Source organism: Alligator sinensis, unplaced genomic scaffold, assembly GCF_000455745.1.
Source record: "Alligator sinensis unplaced genomic scaffold, ASM45574v1 scaffold1242_1, whole genome shotgun sequence".
Classification (NCBI taxonomy): domain Eukaryota; kingdom Metazoa; phylum Chordata; order Crocodylia; family Alligatoridae; genus Alligator; species Alligator sinensis.
In genome coordinates this window covers 344235-362710 of record NW_005842833.1, presented here as the reverse complement: position 1 = coordinate 362710, position 18476 = coordinate 344235, and the positions used below count along the sequence as shown (strand labels likewise).

Sequence of the window (18476 nt, the reverse complement as noted above, 5' to 3'; positions counted from 1 at the left end):
TGATCCATTGAGACTGACCCTCAGTAGAAGCACAAGATCTTCTAACTAGGAACCTGTGGAGCATCAGCACAGCTCAGACATGATCCTCAGCCTTGGCTGCAGCCAGCACTCACTGCTTCCTAGGAAGGCAAAAAATGCCCCCAGGACACCTGGAGCAACAGGAGGAGAAAGAATTCCTTCCTAGCCCATGTGGAGGCCAGCAAAGCCCAGAGGCCCAGGAGAAACCAAACACCCTCCACTCTGCTCTGCAGTCTGGGGACCATGAACACCTCTGCACCCAACTGGAGAGCCAGGACTTCCCTTCTACCCCCTCCATGGACTTATCCCAGCTGCTTTAAATATTTCTCAGGTGATGGCAGCAAGCAGCAGCAAGATCACATAGACTCATAGACAATGAGGGTTAGAAGGGACCTCAGGAGGTCACACCTAGTACAACCCCCTGCTTCAAGCAGGACCAGCTACATCATCCCAGCCAAGGCTTTGTCTAGTTGGGGCTTAAAAACCTACAAGGATGGAGACTCTACCACCTCTCTGTAACCTGTTCTAGTGTTTTATGACCCTTTAGTGACAAAGTTCTTCCTAATATCTAACTTTAACCTCCCTTGCTGCAGCTTGAGCCCATTGATCCTTGTGTCATCTACCCCCACTGAGAACGGTTCAGATCCATCCTCTTTGCAACCACCCTACAGGGAGGTGAAGGCTGCTATTCAATCCCCTTCGGTCTTCTCTTCTACCGACTAAATAAACCCAGTTCCCTCAGCCTCTCCTCACCAGTCATGTCCCTCAGCCCCCAACTATTTTCGTTGCCCTCCGCTGGACTCTCTCCAATTTGTCCACATAATGGGATTCCCTTGCCCACGAGTTATCCAGGCTCCCTGCAATAGGTGCATATATAAATAGGTTGGCTGACCCGTCAGGGGCAAAGGCCCTAAGTCCACCCAGTCCTATTCAACTGATAGACCTGGCTGGAAAGAAAGACAAACTCTCTCATCTGGGAAAGAGCAGGAGGCGGCTGATGTGGGGGAGATGGAGGCCTGAAGAAGGTCCTGAAATGGGGGGACCAAGCAGAAGGGTGTTTCTCATTTCAGTACAAGGGGAAAGTGTCAATGGGGTAGCAGGGGGGATTGTCCCTCAGAGGCAGGAGAGCTGCTTTGATTTGGCATTTCTATGCCAGTTTTGACATCCAGGAATAAAGCCCTGTGTCCAGTGAAGCCCTTCCTGACCGCCAGCCCTGGAGGCACACTCAAGCTACGGTATTCAGGCACGTACAGGTAACTGTTGTTGATCTCCGACTTTATCCCCAACAGGAGGGGGGTGACCTCGGTATCCATCCTTACGGAGGGAATTCCCTTCCCCGGCCTTTTCAGGGCCTGACCCAGCTCTCTGGAAACACCTTATTTTCATGCCGATGGGCTGGTGTCCTCTGCTAGGAACAGTGGTTTCTGTCCAGTGATTTTGCCTGCACCACCCTGTCCCAGCCATAGATGGTTTTCCCTGCAACCATGGTCATCACTCTTGCGAGCGGTCCGTGGATGGACACTGCTTGCAGAACAGGTTGGCCCGCTAGCAATACCCCGTGCATCTAACGTGCGTCTGGATTTCAACATGTCGGCAAGCTGTTGGCTTCTGTTGCTCCGCTGCACCCGTTTCTGGCCTTTTAAACACCTGAAATTTAATCCTAAAAATGATTCCCTCCCTAAAACAGTCGCGAGTGTTACCGTGACCTCCCTTCCCACTTCTGCCTCTTCATCTCACCCCTGAAAGCTGCAACTCCAAGTACAATTTTCTCAGCTCAGAAGTGGCCCATCTGACATCTTCTTATAGAAACTGGCTCAAGTCAAAGCAAAGCCTTCCACTGGCTTGAGGATGTTATCTTGCACCCTTTATTTCACAGCAAATCTCTTGGCTTTTCATAAAAGCTCAGGCGCATTGTTTGTATAAGGCATCTGAGGACCAGCCCTGGAGAACGGAGCCTCCTGCCTCATGTCTTCGCCCTGCCCTTGAGGGGTCTGGGGCTGAAGCGGGGGCTCATTTTCCATGCCCAACTTGGCTCCTCTACTCAGGCCACAAACAGAGAGGGGCCAGTTTGTGCCTGCTACAGCAATTTTGCGATGCAATGCCCATTTTCTAGGAAATGAACCAAGACCAACAACTCAGACGGCAAAGACTTTTGGTCACCTAAATGTAGGGTGGATGGGAGCCAGGAATCTAGCAGTAATTGCACTCCCGTTCCACTTGCCAAAGCATTTTTTTTTCCTAGGGCCTAAGAGACTGAAATACTTCACTGAAAGCTAAAATGAGCTGCTGGGCTTTAAACCAGGAGGTGGTTTCTGAAAATGAGAACGTGAATAGCTAATAATTAAATGATGGCTGTAGGTGTGCAGGGGAATGCTTCCCTCTGTGACTACCTGAGCGGTGGCACCAGGAGACCACGAAGGATCACAATGCATCGCTTGCACCAATGCTCATCTGCGTGGGCAAGACACCGCCGATCGGCTTGAAGCCTGGGGGGATTTTGCCTTCAAAGACACCGCCGATCGGCTTGAAGCCTGGGGTGATATTGCCTCCAAACATAGGTCTGCTCTGTTGGGTCACCTTCTAACTTGGAAATTATTTGGGATGATGAAAAAGTGCCTGCTCCCTGGTCTGATCTTGGTGCTTGGATATCCCAGTGCATAAACTTGTTATTCCAATCGATGCAGGAAAATAGGGCTTCATCTTTAAAAGACACCGCCGATCGGCTTGAAGCCTGGGGTGATATTGCCTCCAAACATAGGTCTGCTCTGTTGGGTCACCTTCTAACTTGGAAATTATTTGGGATGATGAAAAAGTGCCTGCTCCCTGGTCTGATCTTGGTGCTTGGATATCCCAGTGCATAAACTTGTTATTCCAATCGATGCAGGAAAATAGGGCTTCATCTTTAAAAAGGTGATCTTTTTATGTATTTAGTTCAGAATTAAATCCCAAGCTCTCGGTGTGCCAACAGCACTAGCTATAAAATGAGTGCAATTAAATTCAACCCCACCAGCCTTAAAAATTATCATCCACTCGATCAAGTGGGAGTCAGACCCTCAGCTCTGTGAGACAGGGGGCTGTGACTGAAAACTCAGAGCCTCCAAGGGGTTTGGGACCAGGCTGGAGGAGCCCAGGTAGAGCCCTGCCAGCCGTCTTCTTATCCCAAGAGGGAACCGGCTGATCGCAGCTGTGGCAGTCTGGACCAGGGGAAACAGCAAGCCTGCTAGGAGAGGCTGGTCCCACACCATTAGGGCCTTATCAGTCATTACCAGCATCTTTAGTTCCCTCACCAGGACCTAACAGGGCCCCAAAACCCCAGCACCGTGCTCCCAGCTTTTGCACCAGTCTGAGACCCGCCCGTTGTTGAAAGATGTAGCTGCGCACAGCTCCCGCTGCTATGGTCCCGTCTATCGGCAGAAATGGCACTCGGAGCTGTTTCACTGTCACACGCTGAAGACATTTGATACAATATTAGGCAGTCAATATTTGGACTGAATTCTGTCCTTAAAAGCCATGTGGGAGCAAAGAGAAGGGAGAGAGAGCAGGAAACCAGATGTGGCCCACTGGCGTCTTCCAGCTGTGGCAAGGAGATGCAGGTCGATTGTCTGGGAGTGCTCGAGAACAGCAATTGGACTTGCACGGTGTACAGCCACCCTTGCACCACTGGTAGGATCAAGCTGGTGTCCCAGTAGGGTCCAGGGGCCCTGGCCCATCTCCAGTTTGACTGGCACTTTGGGGTGAGGATTACAGCCTGAAAATAAATAGCTGCGGGGATACTATGGCTGCGATGATAGATGGCAGATGTTTCTTGCTACCTCTCCCCCACCACACACACCATCCAGCAAAGGATGGAGGTAAATGCCAACAGGTTACATCTCCTGCTCCAGGTCATCACAAACCAGATTTCAAGTCAGGTGCTTTTTTAATTCTCCCTATACAAAAAAACCCTTGCTGCATTCTCCTGCAAAGCTGGGGGTACACCCAGCAATGACAGAGAGCTGTAGTCGGAGGTGCAATAGCTAGCCATACATCATTTGGGTATCAATCATGAGGACTTAAATCATGATCAAAGATCAGCAGTGTGCAGTGGATTGCTGTGTCCTGCCAGAGGTGGATCATGCTTCTAAGTTTTATTAGCATTGCTGGCTCGCTTACAGAAGGAGACCGGGGTGGTTAAATAAATGACAGGCTGTGAACCAGACTCAGGTTTGGCTTCATCAGAAACAGGCAAGAAGGAACCTGTTTGAATGCTGGACACTGAACTGCAGGGCATCTGAGCCTAGCTCAAATCAGGTTTCCTGAGATGATGGCTAAGTAAATGCTGGTGACATTGGGACTGAAGCAGAGCTCCTGCACGTGGCAGCAAGGTCACTAGAAGGTGTTACGTGCACAATGTTGTAGTGACAGCAGTCAGCCCCTGCATGCTCCACAACATGAGCCGTGCTGCTAGTACCAAGTCATTCGTGGTGCCCATTTGACCATTTCACAGTCTTGGCTTTCTTATGAGCGCTCACACGGACAGGCTTCCCCAGGACTTGTGCTGGGGAAAGAGGCCACTGAGTACGGACCCTTATTCATATGCATATGCAAGGATCTGGGGGTAGATACCTGGATCCATCCTTTGGTGCTACCTCTTTGAAATTTCCCTGACCCAATCAGCTAAGGTGGCTCAAACCTCCAAATCACAGAACAAATCCCAAACCATCAGAGAATGCAACTCTTAGAGAGTCCATCCACAGGTTGAATTTCCCCCTCTGCAAACAGCTCCGAGCGCAACGCCGGCTTCAGAAGCGGTCTGGTAACACAGACTCCAAGTGCAAACACCCCTGACTGCTCTGAGCCATTGCAAATGTCACCAAAACTCCCGGGAAATGCTATTGAGGGTCCTCAGCGACTGCCCCCCAATATACGACTCATTTCAAGCATGCGGTTAACAAACGAACTGAACAGCCAGCGTGAGCTGGTTTAGCAGGTTCTGCATTCGCTGGACCCCAAGGAGACTGAGATTTCACTTACTGGTCGTCAGCAAACAGCAACAGCTGGCAGCACTCAGCTCTGCTCCATTCATTTGCTTGCATTGCCTCGTGCTGGCAGCCAGCAGACAGAAGCGGTGGACGATCGCTTAAATGAAGCACTTGGAGCGTCTGCTAGGGATGTGCAAGTCACTGCTGTCCCAGATGGAAAAAAGGCCTCAAGTTGGAAAGGGATTTTCTCACAATCCATAAAGTGAGACAAAAAAGCAGGAAAAAGAGACAGGCCCTTCATGCCCAGGGGTAGGGCTGGAGGTGCCCATCACCCCAGATTCAGTGCCCCTGCCAGGGACTTGAAGGGTACTTTGCAGTGCTGAAAAATCAGGCCACCTCTTTGAGGTGAACTCTTGCAGGCTATGCTTTGAGAAGGGACAGAGCAGCCGCTCTCTGGAGATCAGGTCTGTAAGGCCCTTCAAGCTGGCATGCAAAAAATAAAATCACAAGTCAGTGATGCAAATGTCAGCCTAGGACAAAAGCCAATCTGGGGTCCAGCGGGAAAGTGCCCAGACCCTCCGTTTGCAAAGTCGTAGCGATGACTGAAGTTCAACGGACACCTTTAAATATATATTTGTCTTTACAACCTGCCACAGCCAACATGCTACCTTCCAGATTCCCAACCAGCCCACAGGGGCAAATGCTCCAAGGGAAGGTGGGTTTAATTCTCTGGATCTAGATTTGATAGCCAGCTCAACCCGCGGCCCAGCCGTGAGAGGCGAAGGGAAGCTAGGACCCTCAGAGCAGAAACTCCACAGCTTTATTCCCCGCTAAGCTCTCTGTGAGCAAACCCTCCCAGCGAGGTGCTCCAGAGCTGCAAGTGGCTTCCCTTTGCTCAGATTTGGGCCTTTCCCCCTCTCAGTTAACACAGATTTGCCCTGTGCTGTTTATAATGAGCCTTTTTTCCCTCCCCTCCCAGTGCCAGCAGCTCAGGCTGTAATTAAAGTGGGACACAGCAGTTTTTGGGAAGAACACGCCATCGCTCTGGCCTTACAGAAACCAGGGAAGACGTCCAGCTGCAGCCTCGTCCCTGGCCACAGCACAGTGCGTCTGGGCAGATCACACGAGCCTTAAATTAAACAAGAAAGGAACCACGTCTAAGTGTGTTGGGGCGGCGATGACAAAAGCAGGGGAATCCAAAGGGAAGTCTGGCTAAGGCACCGCACCGTGGCTGTCTGGATGTGCATGAATTGCTGGACACAAAAGCAGCTTGGTGGAGTCTAAAATGACGGAGCCACGCCAGGCCACGCCGTAGCAGGGAATCCAGGAGAGTTACAGTGGGTTGCAGGGGACAAGGAGCTGAACACGAGCCAGCAGTGTACCCTGGTTGCCAAGAAGGCTAATGGTATACTGGGCTGCATTGGTAGGAGCGGTGCCAGAAGGTCAAGGGAAATGATTATTCTCCTCGATTCAGCACCGGGGAGGCCACATCTGGAGTACTGAGTCCAGTTGTGGGCCCCCACTACAGAAAGTATGTGGACACATTGGAAAGAGGCCAGAGGAAGGTGATGAAAATGGTTGTGGGGCTGGGGGACAGGACTGGTGAGGAGAGGCCAAGGGAATGGGGATGATTTCATAGATTTCATAGACATCAGGGCTGGAAGGGACCTCGGAAGATCATCGAGTCCAGCCCCCCGCCCAAAGGACAGGAAGTCAGCTGGGGTCATAGGATCCCAGCAAGATAAGCATCCAGTTTCATCTTGAAGGTGTTCAATGAAGGTGCTTGAACCACCTCCGGTGGCAGGCTGTTCCAGACCTTGGGGGCTCGGACAGTAAAGAAGTTCTTCCTTATGTCCAGCCTGAAACGATCTTGAAGTAGTTTGTGACCATTCGACCTCGTCATCCCTTGGGGCGCCCTGGTGAACAGACATTCCCCCGTGGTCACCCCTGATTAACTTGTAGGTGGCCATCAGATCACCCCTGAGCCTGCGCTTTTTCAGGCTAAAGAGCCCCAGGGCTCTCAGCCTGTCATCGTAGGGTCTGCTTCCCTGACCTCTGATCATGCGCGTGGCTCTTCTCTGGACTCTCTCAAGCTTCTCCACATCCTTTTTGAATTGTGGAGCCCAAATTAGTCTGCAGAAGAGAAGACGGAGGGGGATTGAATAGCAGCCTTCACCTCCCTGCTGGGGGGCTGCAAAGAGGATGGAGCTGGGCTGTTCTCAGTGGGGGCAGATGACCGAAGGAGCAATGGGCTCAAGTTGCAGCAAGGGAAGTTGAGGTTGGATATTAGGAAAATCTTTCTCACTACGAGTGTGGTGAAGCACTGGAGGTGTGTAGTAAAGCGGGAGAGGTTACGTAGAGAGGTCGGGGAATCTCCATCCTTGCAGGTGTTTAAGACCCAGGTAGACAAAGCCTCATCTGGGATGATGTAGGTGGGGCTGGTCCTGCTGTGAGCAGGGTTGGACTAGATGTGACCTTCTGAGGTCCCCTCAACCCTCCTTGTCTATGATGCTATGAGAGGTCTGGCCACGTGTTATGGGCAGGTGTCTTTACGGTCAGGGGAGGGCTCCCAGGATGATGGTAAATGGAGACACAGGTGTACATCTGCACAGTACATCAGGGCCGTGCACAGATGGCCGAGCTAGTTGTGAGCTCATTCTGGCACCAGAAGTGATATAACCACATTCGTGCGGTGCTCTGTCCAGGTGAAGTCCCCCCAACGCGCTGGGCCACAGAGAGACCCCGCAAGGCAGCAAGCAAGGCTGAGCGGGACTGTGACTACTGCGCGTGCAGCACGGAGGGAGAGGAGCAGTGAAAGCTGAAAGGGCTGGGCTGACACAAGAACAGGTGGGTAGGAACAGGTGGCTGCCTAATTAAGGACTAAAACATGGATTTTTTTCACCACCCGGAAAAGGAGGCTCTGGAAGCGTGGCCCACGGAGAGCACCTGGGAGCAAGAAACTGGCTCAGGTTTAAGATGCACTGGACCAGGGATCAGGCAGCGTAGATGCTTACGGGTTGGCAAGGAGGCCAGGGGATGGGTAGGTGAGGCATGAAGAAGTACGGGGACTGTGTTGGGGGGATTGAGACAGAGCTTAGGGGTGTAGGAAGCAGGGAAGGGTGCAGCAAGAAGATGGGATCCTCCGTGCGCAGTGGGGGATATGGCGCTAAAGGGAGGGTGAAGTTGCCTGGAGGGAAGTCAAGGTCATGTTCATGGGAGCTGAACCCGCCCTGCTTTGCCCAGCGACCATGCAAAACACGTCAGCATTGCAGGGTCCAGACACTGCTGCAGCTGCTTCCTGTGGTTCGAGAAGAAGGTCTCTGTGAGAGACCCTCCCACGATAATCATGTCCCCCTTCGGCGGTACCTTGGACTTCAACAATGCTCGGGAACAACAAAGAGCGAAGCCTCACAGCCCGGTGCCGTAAGCAGTCCCCTCCTTGCTTCACCCCTGTGTCCTGGAGGAGTTTGGGTTCAGCAAAGGTCTGTGCAGGCACCAGGCTCCTGGCCCTGCATTGCAGCCACTGAGATTGCAAAGATTAAATAGACCCTCACTCCGAGCAAATGCCTCCTTATGGATTCAGTTCTGGGCTCTGGTACAGCAAGGCAAAACCCCAGAGAGCTTCCTCTGGATCCAGACCAACCAGACAGAGAGCAACAGCTTGACTTTCAGGTTTAATGACATACTGTCAGCAAGTCAGCTTTCCTGTCTCCATTGGAATAGTTGTTGGAGAGCAACAGTCTCTACAACCAGATTTCCCAAAGCCGCCTCCTCCAAAGCAACGGCAGCAGAGAGAGGGGACAAGCACGGTGCCTGGACTGGTTACGAGGATGACACCACGCACACTGGGGCACGGGCTGGATGCCCCGCGAGCCGTCTTTCAACCCCGCGGTTCTTGGAGAAAACCATGGCAGCGCTTTGCCACCGCTGACGCTCGCTTACCATTTCTTCCCAGCGATGTCATGCTGCTGCACCGTGTAGCCGAAATACGCTTCTTTGGAGCCCGGTATGATCTTGGGCCTTTTGGTGTCGATGTTGAAGGTGTCGCAGAATCCTGATGTCGGAGAAAAAGAAAACACATCTCATCAATCCGAGCGAATGGGGGAGTGGGGCAACATCTGGGACCGGGGACATCCCTTACTTTGCTTGACGGGCAAAGCCACGTGGGTGCTAAGTGCGGGTCTATTCTGAACCCGCATCAGGAGGACAGATGTGGGGGAAACACTGTCCAGGGGTTGGAGTCTTAATATACGTCCTGCTCGGCATGTCTTTTGTCAGGCAGCTGCATCCGCTCCATAAGGGCCGAGCTGCCCCCATGAGCCCATGGGGTACTGGACCGGAGGTGATAAGTAAGGGGGAAGCAGATTTACAGGGGTGCACAAGTCCCAGCTCGCACGTCTGATCCTTTCTTTCGCTGAAGAAAGGGAGAGATACGAGTGCTCTGCATTTGCAGACTTCTCCCTTTGCCAGGAAACCTTCATAATGCAGCAGGGCGACATCCCTGGCCCACAAACTGAGCTACCATTCATTTCTCACCCCGTACCAGCCTGCGCATCGAGGGACCGAGTTCGAGTGCTGCCCTCGGCTCCCCGGCGTGGGACACGCCACTAGACTGCTGGCTGACCCGGGCTTGAACTATTTTTAAACCCGCTTGTTGAGGGTGGAAAAGGTCACAGCTGTGCAAATCTGAAGGAAGACACCTGTTTCTGCTCTCCAGCCCATCCGCAGGCTTCAGGGGCTTAACCCTTTTGAGCACTGATACCATTTCTAGGAGCATCTATGCTGCAGAGCCATCCTTGCCCAGGATAAGCAAAGTTATGAGAAAGTTGTTTGTGGAGCCACAGCTGCCAGGAGCATCTAACAAAAGGAGTCCCCCCTAATATCCTCCCGCTCACAAGCAGTGTAAGAGCGAGCCAGCTCCTTCTGAATATTGACTGGTGCTCTACCAGGATTAGCAGATGGATGTCCCATCTATTCAATCTGGTCTTCATGACCAGACCGTGTGCCGCAGTCATCACCTGGACTTCACAAGATCTCTGTGGCACTCTCCTACCTATCTGGTGGAGCTACCGGTGTTGCAAGGGGTGGAGGGTAGGAAAGGGAGCGCTCGAGCTCAACAGCAAGGAGCCCCAATACTGGATCTCTCCCTGGTTGAAGGACACCCCAACCTGGGGATGGAAAACACTGCAAACATGTGACCATTGGGGCTCACACCTCATGGGGTTTGAAAGGCAAGTGGTCTGACCATGTCTTTAAACCAACAGCCCTGAGCATGGGACCATGCGAGACGCATCTTTCCCTTCCCCAAGTCCTATGAAAATGGGGCTTGAAGGGACCTCATCTAATCCAGCCCCCTGCTCAAGGCAAGATCATCCCTGCCAAATGTCTCAATCCCTTTCAAGGATGGAGATCCCGCGGTGTCTCTAGGCAGCCTGTCCCGTGGCTTGACCACCCTTAAAGCCTTATCTCCAGCCTAGATTTCTCCTGCTAAAGCTGCAAGCCGCTGCTCCTAGTCCTCTCCCCTGCCCACAGAGAGAAGCCCATCTCCATCCTCTCTGTCATCACCCTTCAGGGACCTGAATGTGCTTCAGACACCCTTTGAGGCCAAATTCCTTCTTGCTCTGGGGCAGCTTGCTGCTGGCTCTACTAGCCTGAACCTCGCACCCCTTGCAATGCCTCAGCTGCCCTGCGATTAATACATCGGGAGCCAACAACAACCAGCCCTTCCTTTGCCACGCTGCATTCATTTCTGGTCACCTACTTTTGAGGGAGGACGCATTTAGGTGTTCAATGCATTTACCTCCAGGCACCCAGGCCCAACATCCACGTAGCCACTAACTCCCCTTGCACAGACGTTTCGGGCAAGTCATTATGCAGCCCGGAGCGACTACTTCTAATAGACCCGCGCTGCAGGCATCTCACACCCCCGTAAGCACCTCAACCGATGAGAGGAAGCAGGCTCTTTGCATTGATAAATGCACCTTCACCAATTTGATCGTCTAAGGCAGACAGGGTTACAGAGAGGCTCATGCATTTTTGTATGAACGGTATTCTGTGGTCACCGAAGTCAATCAAAACACTGCATTTTTTGGTGCGCGATAGGGTGTTTTTAGGGACGTATTTCGTTGCTGCCGATGAGCTCAGGAGAGCTGGAATGTAAACAGAAAGCCGAGGGGCTGCCAGCGGGACGTGAAGAGTTCCCTCTTGCGCGCATGCAGTGCCGAGCCCGGGCAGAGCAACGATGGAACTATCTTGATGCAGTTCAAGAATTTTAATTGCGGTGAAAGAAATGAATGAGCCCGGCTTGATTTCTGCTGTGCTGCAGTACCCTCCACATTTGCCTCGGTACAGAAAGAGCAAGTAGATTTCTGGATATCCCTGCAAAAGCCGAGGGATGTTTCTTGTAATCCCAAAAGCTGGGAGCCAGCTTGAGTTTTTATATACACATACATATTTATGGCCATTTCTTTTCCGAGCAAATGCACAATGGTGTATACAACAGAAGATATTTATACAGCCCAAAGGTAATCCAATGCTGGACTGCTCCCGAACCTGTCTTGGCTTGGTACGTCTAGTAATCTTCTCCTCGAGGAGTTGCATGTTTAGAAGTCTTTAGCATTTGTAAAGATATGCTGTTATCAGCAACATCGAGCTACAGGAAAGTACAGTTTTTGAATAGGATAAATGCTTGACAGACAGATGGGCTTTCTGATCGGGATCAGCTGTTCACGCTCAACTCAAAGCTCACATGCATTTAATAGGGACTGGGAGAAAGAAGATGAAGTATAGGAAAAATGTGAACATTTTCACCACAATGCATAAAATATGATGGAGTCATGTCAAATCTTCTGGGGGGTTTTTTGCTTTTCACGTCTGCCGCTTGCAGCAGCACACATCTGCAATCCAAGCCAGGACAGCACAGGAGGGGAGCGCTGCTTGCTAAATATTACAAGCAATGAAAGCCAAGACCGGATTATTTCAAATCAGTTCTATGGGTTTCAACTGCAGCTCCCTCTCAGGAGACAGAGGTGTTAAGGGTCCACGGTTTACATGGATTAAATAAGTCCTTAAATAGCAGCAACTTTGTGGCTGAAAGATACAGCCCCAGTGTACGTGTACCAGTGAAACTTAGGTGGCTCAAACCATAAAGGCCCCTAAGAAATCTCAGTTCTTAGGTCTGGTTTGAGTGAGGGGCAGCAAAGCTAATAGTGGCTTATCTGAACTCCCGTCTTCGTGAGGATTATACCTGTGCCCACAGAGGTCGGGTAAGTGTCTGGGAAAGAATAAATGCCAAATCACTGCTAGAGGTGTAGGTCGTAGCCGTGTTGGTCTAAGGACCAGGCAGTCAAGGTTCTTTGGGTAAATGTGATATCTTTTATTAGACCAACTATTTGAGTTGGTCTATTAAAAGATATCAGATTTACCCAAATCACCTCTAGTTGAGTTTTGGCCAGTAAGAATTTTCCGGTTCTTGGAGAGATGATGATTAATTTAATGGCACAACTTGCGCCCTGGATTTACATCCTTCTGGACAGTGAGGGCCAGGGAAGACCTGCCAGCCCCGTATTCATGCAGACTGGCAGCACCTTTCTGTTGGAAGCTGTGCTGCCCATGCTAATGAAATGCAGTTTTGTTAACTTCCTTTCCACGGCTAAGATTATCTGAAAGGTAATTCCCACGGCCTTCACTCCAACCTCTCTGCCCTGATCAGCCTGTGACCTGCACAGAGGCCGTAGGAAGAAGATTCAGTTTCTATGGTGATAAAATGACCGATGACCATGAGATGCTAGAGACCTGTCTGTAGACCTGCGGAGGCTGTAAGTAGATTTCTTCCCATCTCTCATCAAGTTGCAGAGTGTTGGGCTTGGCCATTACTCTTCTTTCTTGTGTCGGCTGCTGTGGGGTGCCTTCTTCTCACGCTCACAACAGCCTCAGACATGCAAGGACAAGGTGCATTAGTTTGCAAGTATGGGTTTCGGCTGTCTAGGCTACGACCGATGCTCAACTTGATATGTCTCAGCCAGGATTGCTTGAATCTGTTCCTAAAGGCATAATACAGCACCTCTTGGCTTAAACCCGAAAGCTTGCTTAATAACTATTCTCCAACCACTTGGGTCGGTCTAATAAAAGATATCAAATTCACCCAAGGAACCTTGTCTGCCTATGAACTTGGACTTGCACTTGCCTCATGGACTATATGCTCTTCCCCATAAACATCCTCCAGTTAGACACGAGCTGATCATAGGATTTGTGCAGGGATCCAGAAGAGACAGGGAGCCCTGAAGATGTGGACACTGCCTAGCTGAGATGTGCCTCTATCTCCTTCCTCAGAGGATGGGAAATAGTTGATCTGTGATGTGGTAACTGTTGGCAAATAAACATTTTAAACGGCAACCCCTTGGCCGCGGGCTGCTCCGTGGGACTCATGATTTTTAATTTTATGGGCTATAAGAGATCGTCATCAGGAGAGCCTGGGAGGGGAGCGTCCCAGACAAACATGCGGGATGGAAAGCATTTTTACAGGTAGTAATATTAGGAGCAAATCCAATTCTTTGTTACCATAGGAACAGAGCTGCAATGCTGGCTTCCTCAGCAGAGAAACCCCGGAGCCGAGCCAAGGAAAGCAGAGGTGAGACCCTTTAAAATCCTACCGAAGAAATTCTAGAAAGCAGAGAAGATGAGACGTGAAGGTCACATGCAACATAGCTTGTGGCAAGACTGACTCATGTAACAAAAACACATCCCGACCACCACCCGGCGTAACTAAAACCGACGGCAGCTTAACCAATACCGGCTGGAAGCAATCAAGGCATCATCGTATTCGGGGGACAGCTGAAGGTTATCACGGAGAACCAACATGCTGAATGAGCCTATAGAGACTGATCTAGCTCGGCTAAGGTATAGTGGGCCTAACCCTGACACCCTTTATGATGGTGAACCCTGTTCTCTTCGGTGGATTAAACAGGTACAAAATGGAGAAGAACTGGCTTGAGTCTGACAAAGAGAAGCAGATGTAATGGCTGATTTTCAAAGCTACCTGTGGTATTTTAAATGCAAGTTAGGCTACCAGAGGTCCCTGAGCAGCTCTGGAAGTCCCCACCGGTGATTCTTGCTGTCCACTCAGTGGCTAACATTGGGGTGGGCTTTCTGATTTCCATCCGGTTACTCCCATTTCACACTTGTATCCGATTCTGGAGACTCAGGCCATGATAACTCGATGACGAACCGAATAGAGCTAAAGTCCAGGGAGGGAGGAAATAGACTGTTTTATAACACCCGTTTCATGTGTCTGCTCTCCCATAGCAAGTGGGAGCCCAACAGGGCAGCTCGCTCCTGATGGAGTCAGAGCAAAGTCATCTCAGTTGCACGTGCACTTGCTAGGTGCACAAAACACAGAGGACATCTGACGTGCCGTCTCCCCTCCCCACCTTAGCTCAGGATAGTTTGTCTCTCTGCTCATACTCTACCTGTATGAACACCAAGTTTAGCTCTTGATACTAGCTCTAGCTTTGCGCTAGAAAGGCGACTGCATCAGTAACAGTCTCATTCTTGATGGAGGCAGGAGTTTAGCCTGTTAGGGAACAGGAGCACTGGGGTTTTCATTCAGTGCAGCACAATTTTCCATTCCACGAGGCAATTGCATCCTCCAGGTAACTTTACAGGCCATGTGCTCTGCCTGGGCAAGAGGATCCAGGGTCCATCCTTGGTCCCCATCTATAGAGGCTGAGGTGTCACCCAGCCCTAAATGATTCAGAGAGGCATAAGCTTGCCTAGGAAACAGCCTACAAATGCAGGCGCCTATGAAAACTCATGCCTCTCTGAGCCGGTCTCTGAGGTGCCACCCTGTCCTGCCTTCTGTCTGGCTTCAGACCAACACGGCCCCTCAGCTCCCTCTACCCGCAGCATGAAGATCTTATAACCCTGCTTGAGGCTAGGGGCAGAAGTTACACATAATCTAGTTTAAGTAATCAGAAACTGGTTTACACCTGCAACAGAACAGAAACTCAGTGCACATAAACCAGTTTCAAAATGGCTGAAACTGGTTTAAGATATACCTGGTTGAATGTAGTATCAGGCTTAACTCATTTAGATCACACCGGTTATGGAACTTCTGTCCCAGACGCCTTCCTGGTTCAAGTTAAATCACAGTCCCCTAGCATCCCAGCATGCTTTGCAGCCCTAGGCTGGGCTGTGCTGTCTGCTCCAGCAGAGAAGGGTTGGCCGCACCCCTCTGCTCCCTAGCTGGAGCAGTGAGAGCTGGCTGACGAGGCGGGTGGGCAACCTGGCTGGGGATGCAGCCCAGTCTGCAGGGGGGCAGGGGAGGGAACTGCCCCCTGGCAGACTCTGGCCGGGGTCTGGGACCAGGGAGGGGGGTTAGACTCCCCTTCCCCTGCTCATACTTACTGCTGGCTGCGACTGTGGACTACAAAACCCAGAGGCACCTGGAAGCAGGATGAAGAAGTGATGAGCAACCTTGCAGAGTCCTGCTGCTGTGATTCTGGACTGCAAATCCCAGAGACCTTGGGGGCAGCAGGAAGAGGAAGTGAGCACACAACCAGAGAGCCATTCTCCAGCGCCCCCTGGCTTCTGGCCTGAGCCACTGCAGGCAAGTGGCTGTATTTCCTGATTCACAGGTAAATGTCTGTTTGCTTCTGTTTCAATTTATTCTGTGCAGCTTAGACTAACCTGCAAAAACTGAATCAATTCAGCCTTGGGCTTTTTGCCTTTCTGTACTTAGCCTGAATGTTTTCCAAAGAAACGTTAAACAAAGGCAAAAGTCCTCAAGTGGGCAGGCTGATGCACGGCCATAGTACGGTCCTGAAGTGATCATCAGTCCTCCAGGAAAGATGGGATCCTAGGAATAACCCATCATGACTATTCGTAAAAGGCAAAGAGGAAAAATAAATAGATATTGGTAATGTTTCTCTCAAGCTCCAGGGCCTAGACCAAACCTATTAGAGAAGTGTAGAATGGGCAGGTTAGTGCACATGTGTGAACTGAGACAACGTGCTTTGGCTTGCTGTGTCCCCAGCAGAGCAAGCAAGAGATAAGACACCGGGTCAGCCTCTTCCCCTCCCCACACCCCAGAAGGGCTGCCACAAAATCATAATGAACAAGACCAACTTGTAATCAAATTGCCTCCATTTCCATTTTACTCTTAGCTCTGGGAGGGGGGGAAAAAACTCCTCCCATCAAACGATCCCTTGGAAACACCAGCAGGAGATGAAGTATTACCAACCACTTGCCTTCAGTCATTAGCCAGGTCCTTTAAAAAGAGTGAGAGCGACTTAAAAAATTATGATATTTGGGAGGGAAAAAGCCCAACCAATGTTTTTGGTTTTATCTTTACTTTTTGGTGCCTGAACTCTTAAGGCAACATGTTTTCAAGCCCTTCTTGCACAACCAGAAGGCATCAAAACTTACAATTGTCATGACATTTCAGGAACTGGCAGTGCGGGAGGGAGAAACCCTCCAATGCTGTGAGGTACATGTAAGGTTTTATCAATACTGGAGCCAACATGTGTCATTCCCAACAAGCCTCACCCCCCACCAGAAGCAGGATCCCCTCTTTCTGCAGTTAGCCCTCTTCCAGGAGAGGCCTGGGGGTGAGGCTGTAGGGTTTGCCCTCATGGCTGCTGGCTTAGGGGTCATGCCCAACCACGCCAGAAAGAGAGGATGAGACCGAAATAGGACATGCTGCGTTGCTCCCACGTGCTCCAAAGGGACCTTGGTAGCCAGCACAGGAGCCCGTGAGTTCAAGCCAGGGTCTGAGATTAAGTGTTTCTTTCCCCCTTGTCTGCACTGGAAGTGTGCAACTGTTGTCCAAACAGTTTTCAGAGTGCTGCAACAAGCACAGCTGTGGCCGAAACACTTCAGGGCTGGGGTGCTTTTGGCAAAGGGAACACATACACAAATAGGTCCCTGGAATTAGGAAGCCAGAAGAAGTCGCTGTGACAGTTAATTACCTTTCTGGCAGGCATTGCACTGGCTGTTTTGACTAGCAGTTAAGCTCCTGTATATAATTGTTGTCCTACCGCATCCTTTTCAAGGAAAGAAAAAATGACCAAGATGATGCCTGGTCTTCATCACAGGAAAAGAGCCTTGGCCTGATTACAAAGAGAAGAGACAAGGTGGTATAAAGCTTGCATTAAGTGATACTATTCAGCACAAAGCTGGACCAAAGGAGGACTTAATCCTTTTCCATTAAGTGTTTCACAACTTAACCCTTTTCCATTAAGTGTTTCACAACCATAGCCCGCTCAGTCCCCAGATAATGACCATTTTAAATATACACTCCTCCAGGCTACAGTCCCAGCAGACACTGCTATGTTATATTTGTCTGGTCAGGGGCTCCCCCACTAAAATGCAGCTCCTCCGAGGATGAAAGGCATTTTCCAAGCTGCCTACCGCGTGCTGCCTGAAGGGGATGCTGAGCCAGGGACACCGGCAGAGCTGGAAGGCGCTAGGGGTATGTGTATGGCACACCTTCATGGCAGACTTGGCTTGGACGATTGGCCTCCAGGCTCAAGCATCCCAGGGAGTCTAGCCTGGGTGCGGGCGGCTGCACTGAAATGCCAGGCCTAAGTTCAGGTGTCCTTGGTGTGCACATGCCTATGTAAGCTCCTAGACCATGCACTGTGGGAGTGATCTGAGCTGCTCTGTCATTTTTTTCTGGTGATGTACAGCCAAAAATGTACAGTGCTGCCAGGGAACAGCGGGAGGCACTGGGGAATACCAGCGTGCGAGTGATTTTGGTTCATAGATTTCATAGACATCAGGGCTGGAAGGGACCTCGGAAGATCATCGAGTCCAGCCCCCCGCCCAAAGGGCAGGAAGTCAGCTGGGGTCATAGGATCCCAGCAAGATAAGCATCCAGTTTCATCTTGAAGGTGTTCAATGAAGGCGCTTGAACCACCTCCGGTGGCAGGCTGTTCCAGACCTTGGGGGCTCGGACAGTAAAGAAGTTCTTCCTTATGTCCAGCCTGAAACGATCTTGAAGTAGTTTGTGACCATTCGACCTCGTCATCCCTTGGGGTGCTCTGGTGAACAAACGTTCCCCCAGATGCTGGTGGTCACCCCTGATAAACTTGTAGGTGGCCATCAGATCACCCCTGAGCCTGCGCTTTTCGAGGCTAAAGAGCCCCAGGGCTCTCAGCCTGTCATCGTAGGGTCTGTTTCCCTGACCTCTGATCATGCGCGTGGCTCTTCTCTGGACTCTCTCAAGCTTCTCCACTTCCTTTTTGAATTGTGGAGCCCAAAACTGGACACAGTACTCCAGCTGCGGCCTCACCAAGGCCGAGTACAGGGGGAGAATGACGTCCCGGGATTTGCTTGAGAAGCATCTATGGATGCAAGCCAGCGTTTTGGTCGCTTTACTAGCTGCCGCATCGCATTGCAGGCTCATGTTCATCTTGTGGTCAAAGATGACCCCCAAGTCTCTTTCTTCCATAGTGCTAGCCAACATAGCACTGCCGAGCCCATAAGGATGCTGCGGGT

The 18476-nt window shown here is 50.9% G+C and overlaps 1 protein-coding gene across 2 annotated transcripts in view; it reads right to left on the bottom strand.

The window, feature by feature from the left end:
- ITGA11 (integrin subunit alpha 11) overlaps positions 1-18476 on the bottom strand; it is a 146818-nt gene that overhangs the window by 117584 nt on the left and 10758 nt on the right. For both annotated transcript variants that reach the window (XM_014525567.2, XM_006035413.3), the window contains exon 2: positions 8922-9033. In XM_014525567.2, the coding sequence (XP_014381053.1) occupies positions 8922-9033 (112 nt within the window). The remainder of the gene's footprint in view (positions 1-8921; positions 9034-18476) is intronic.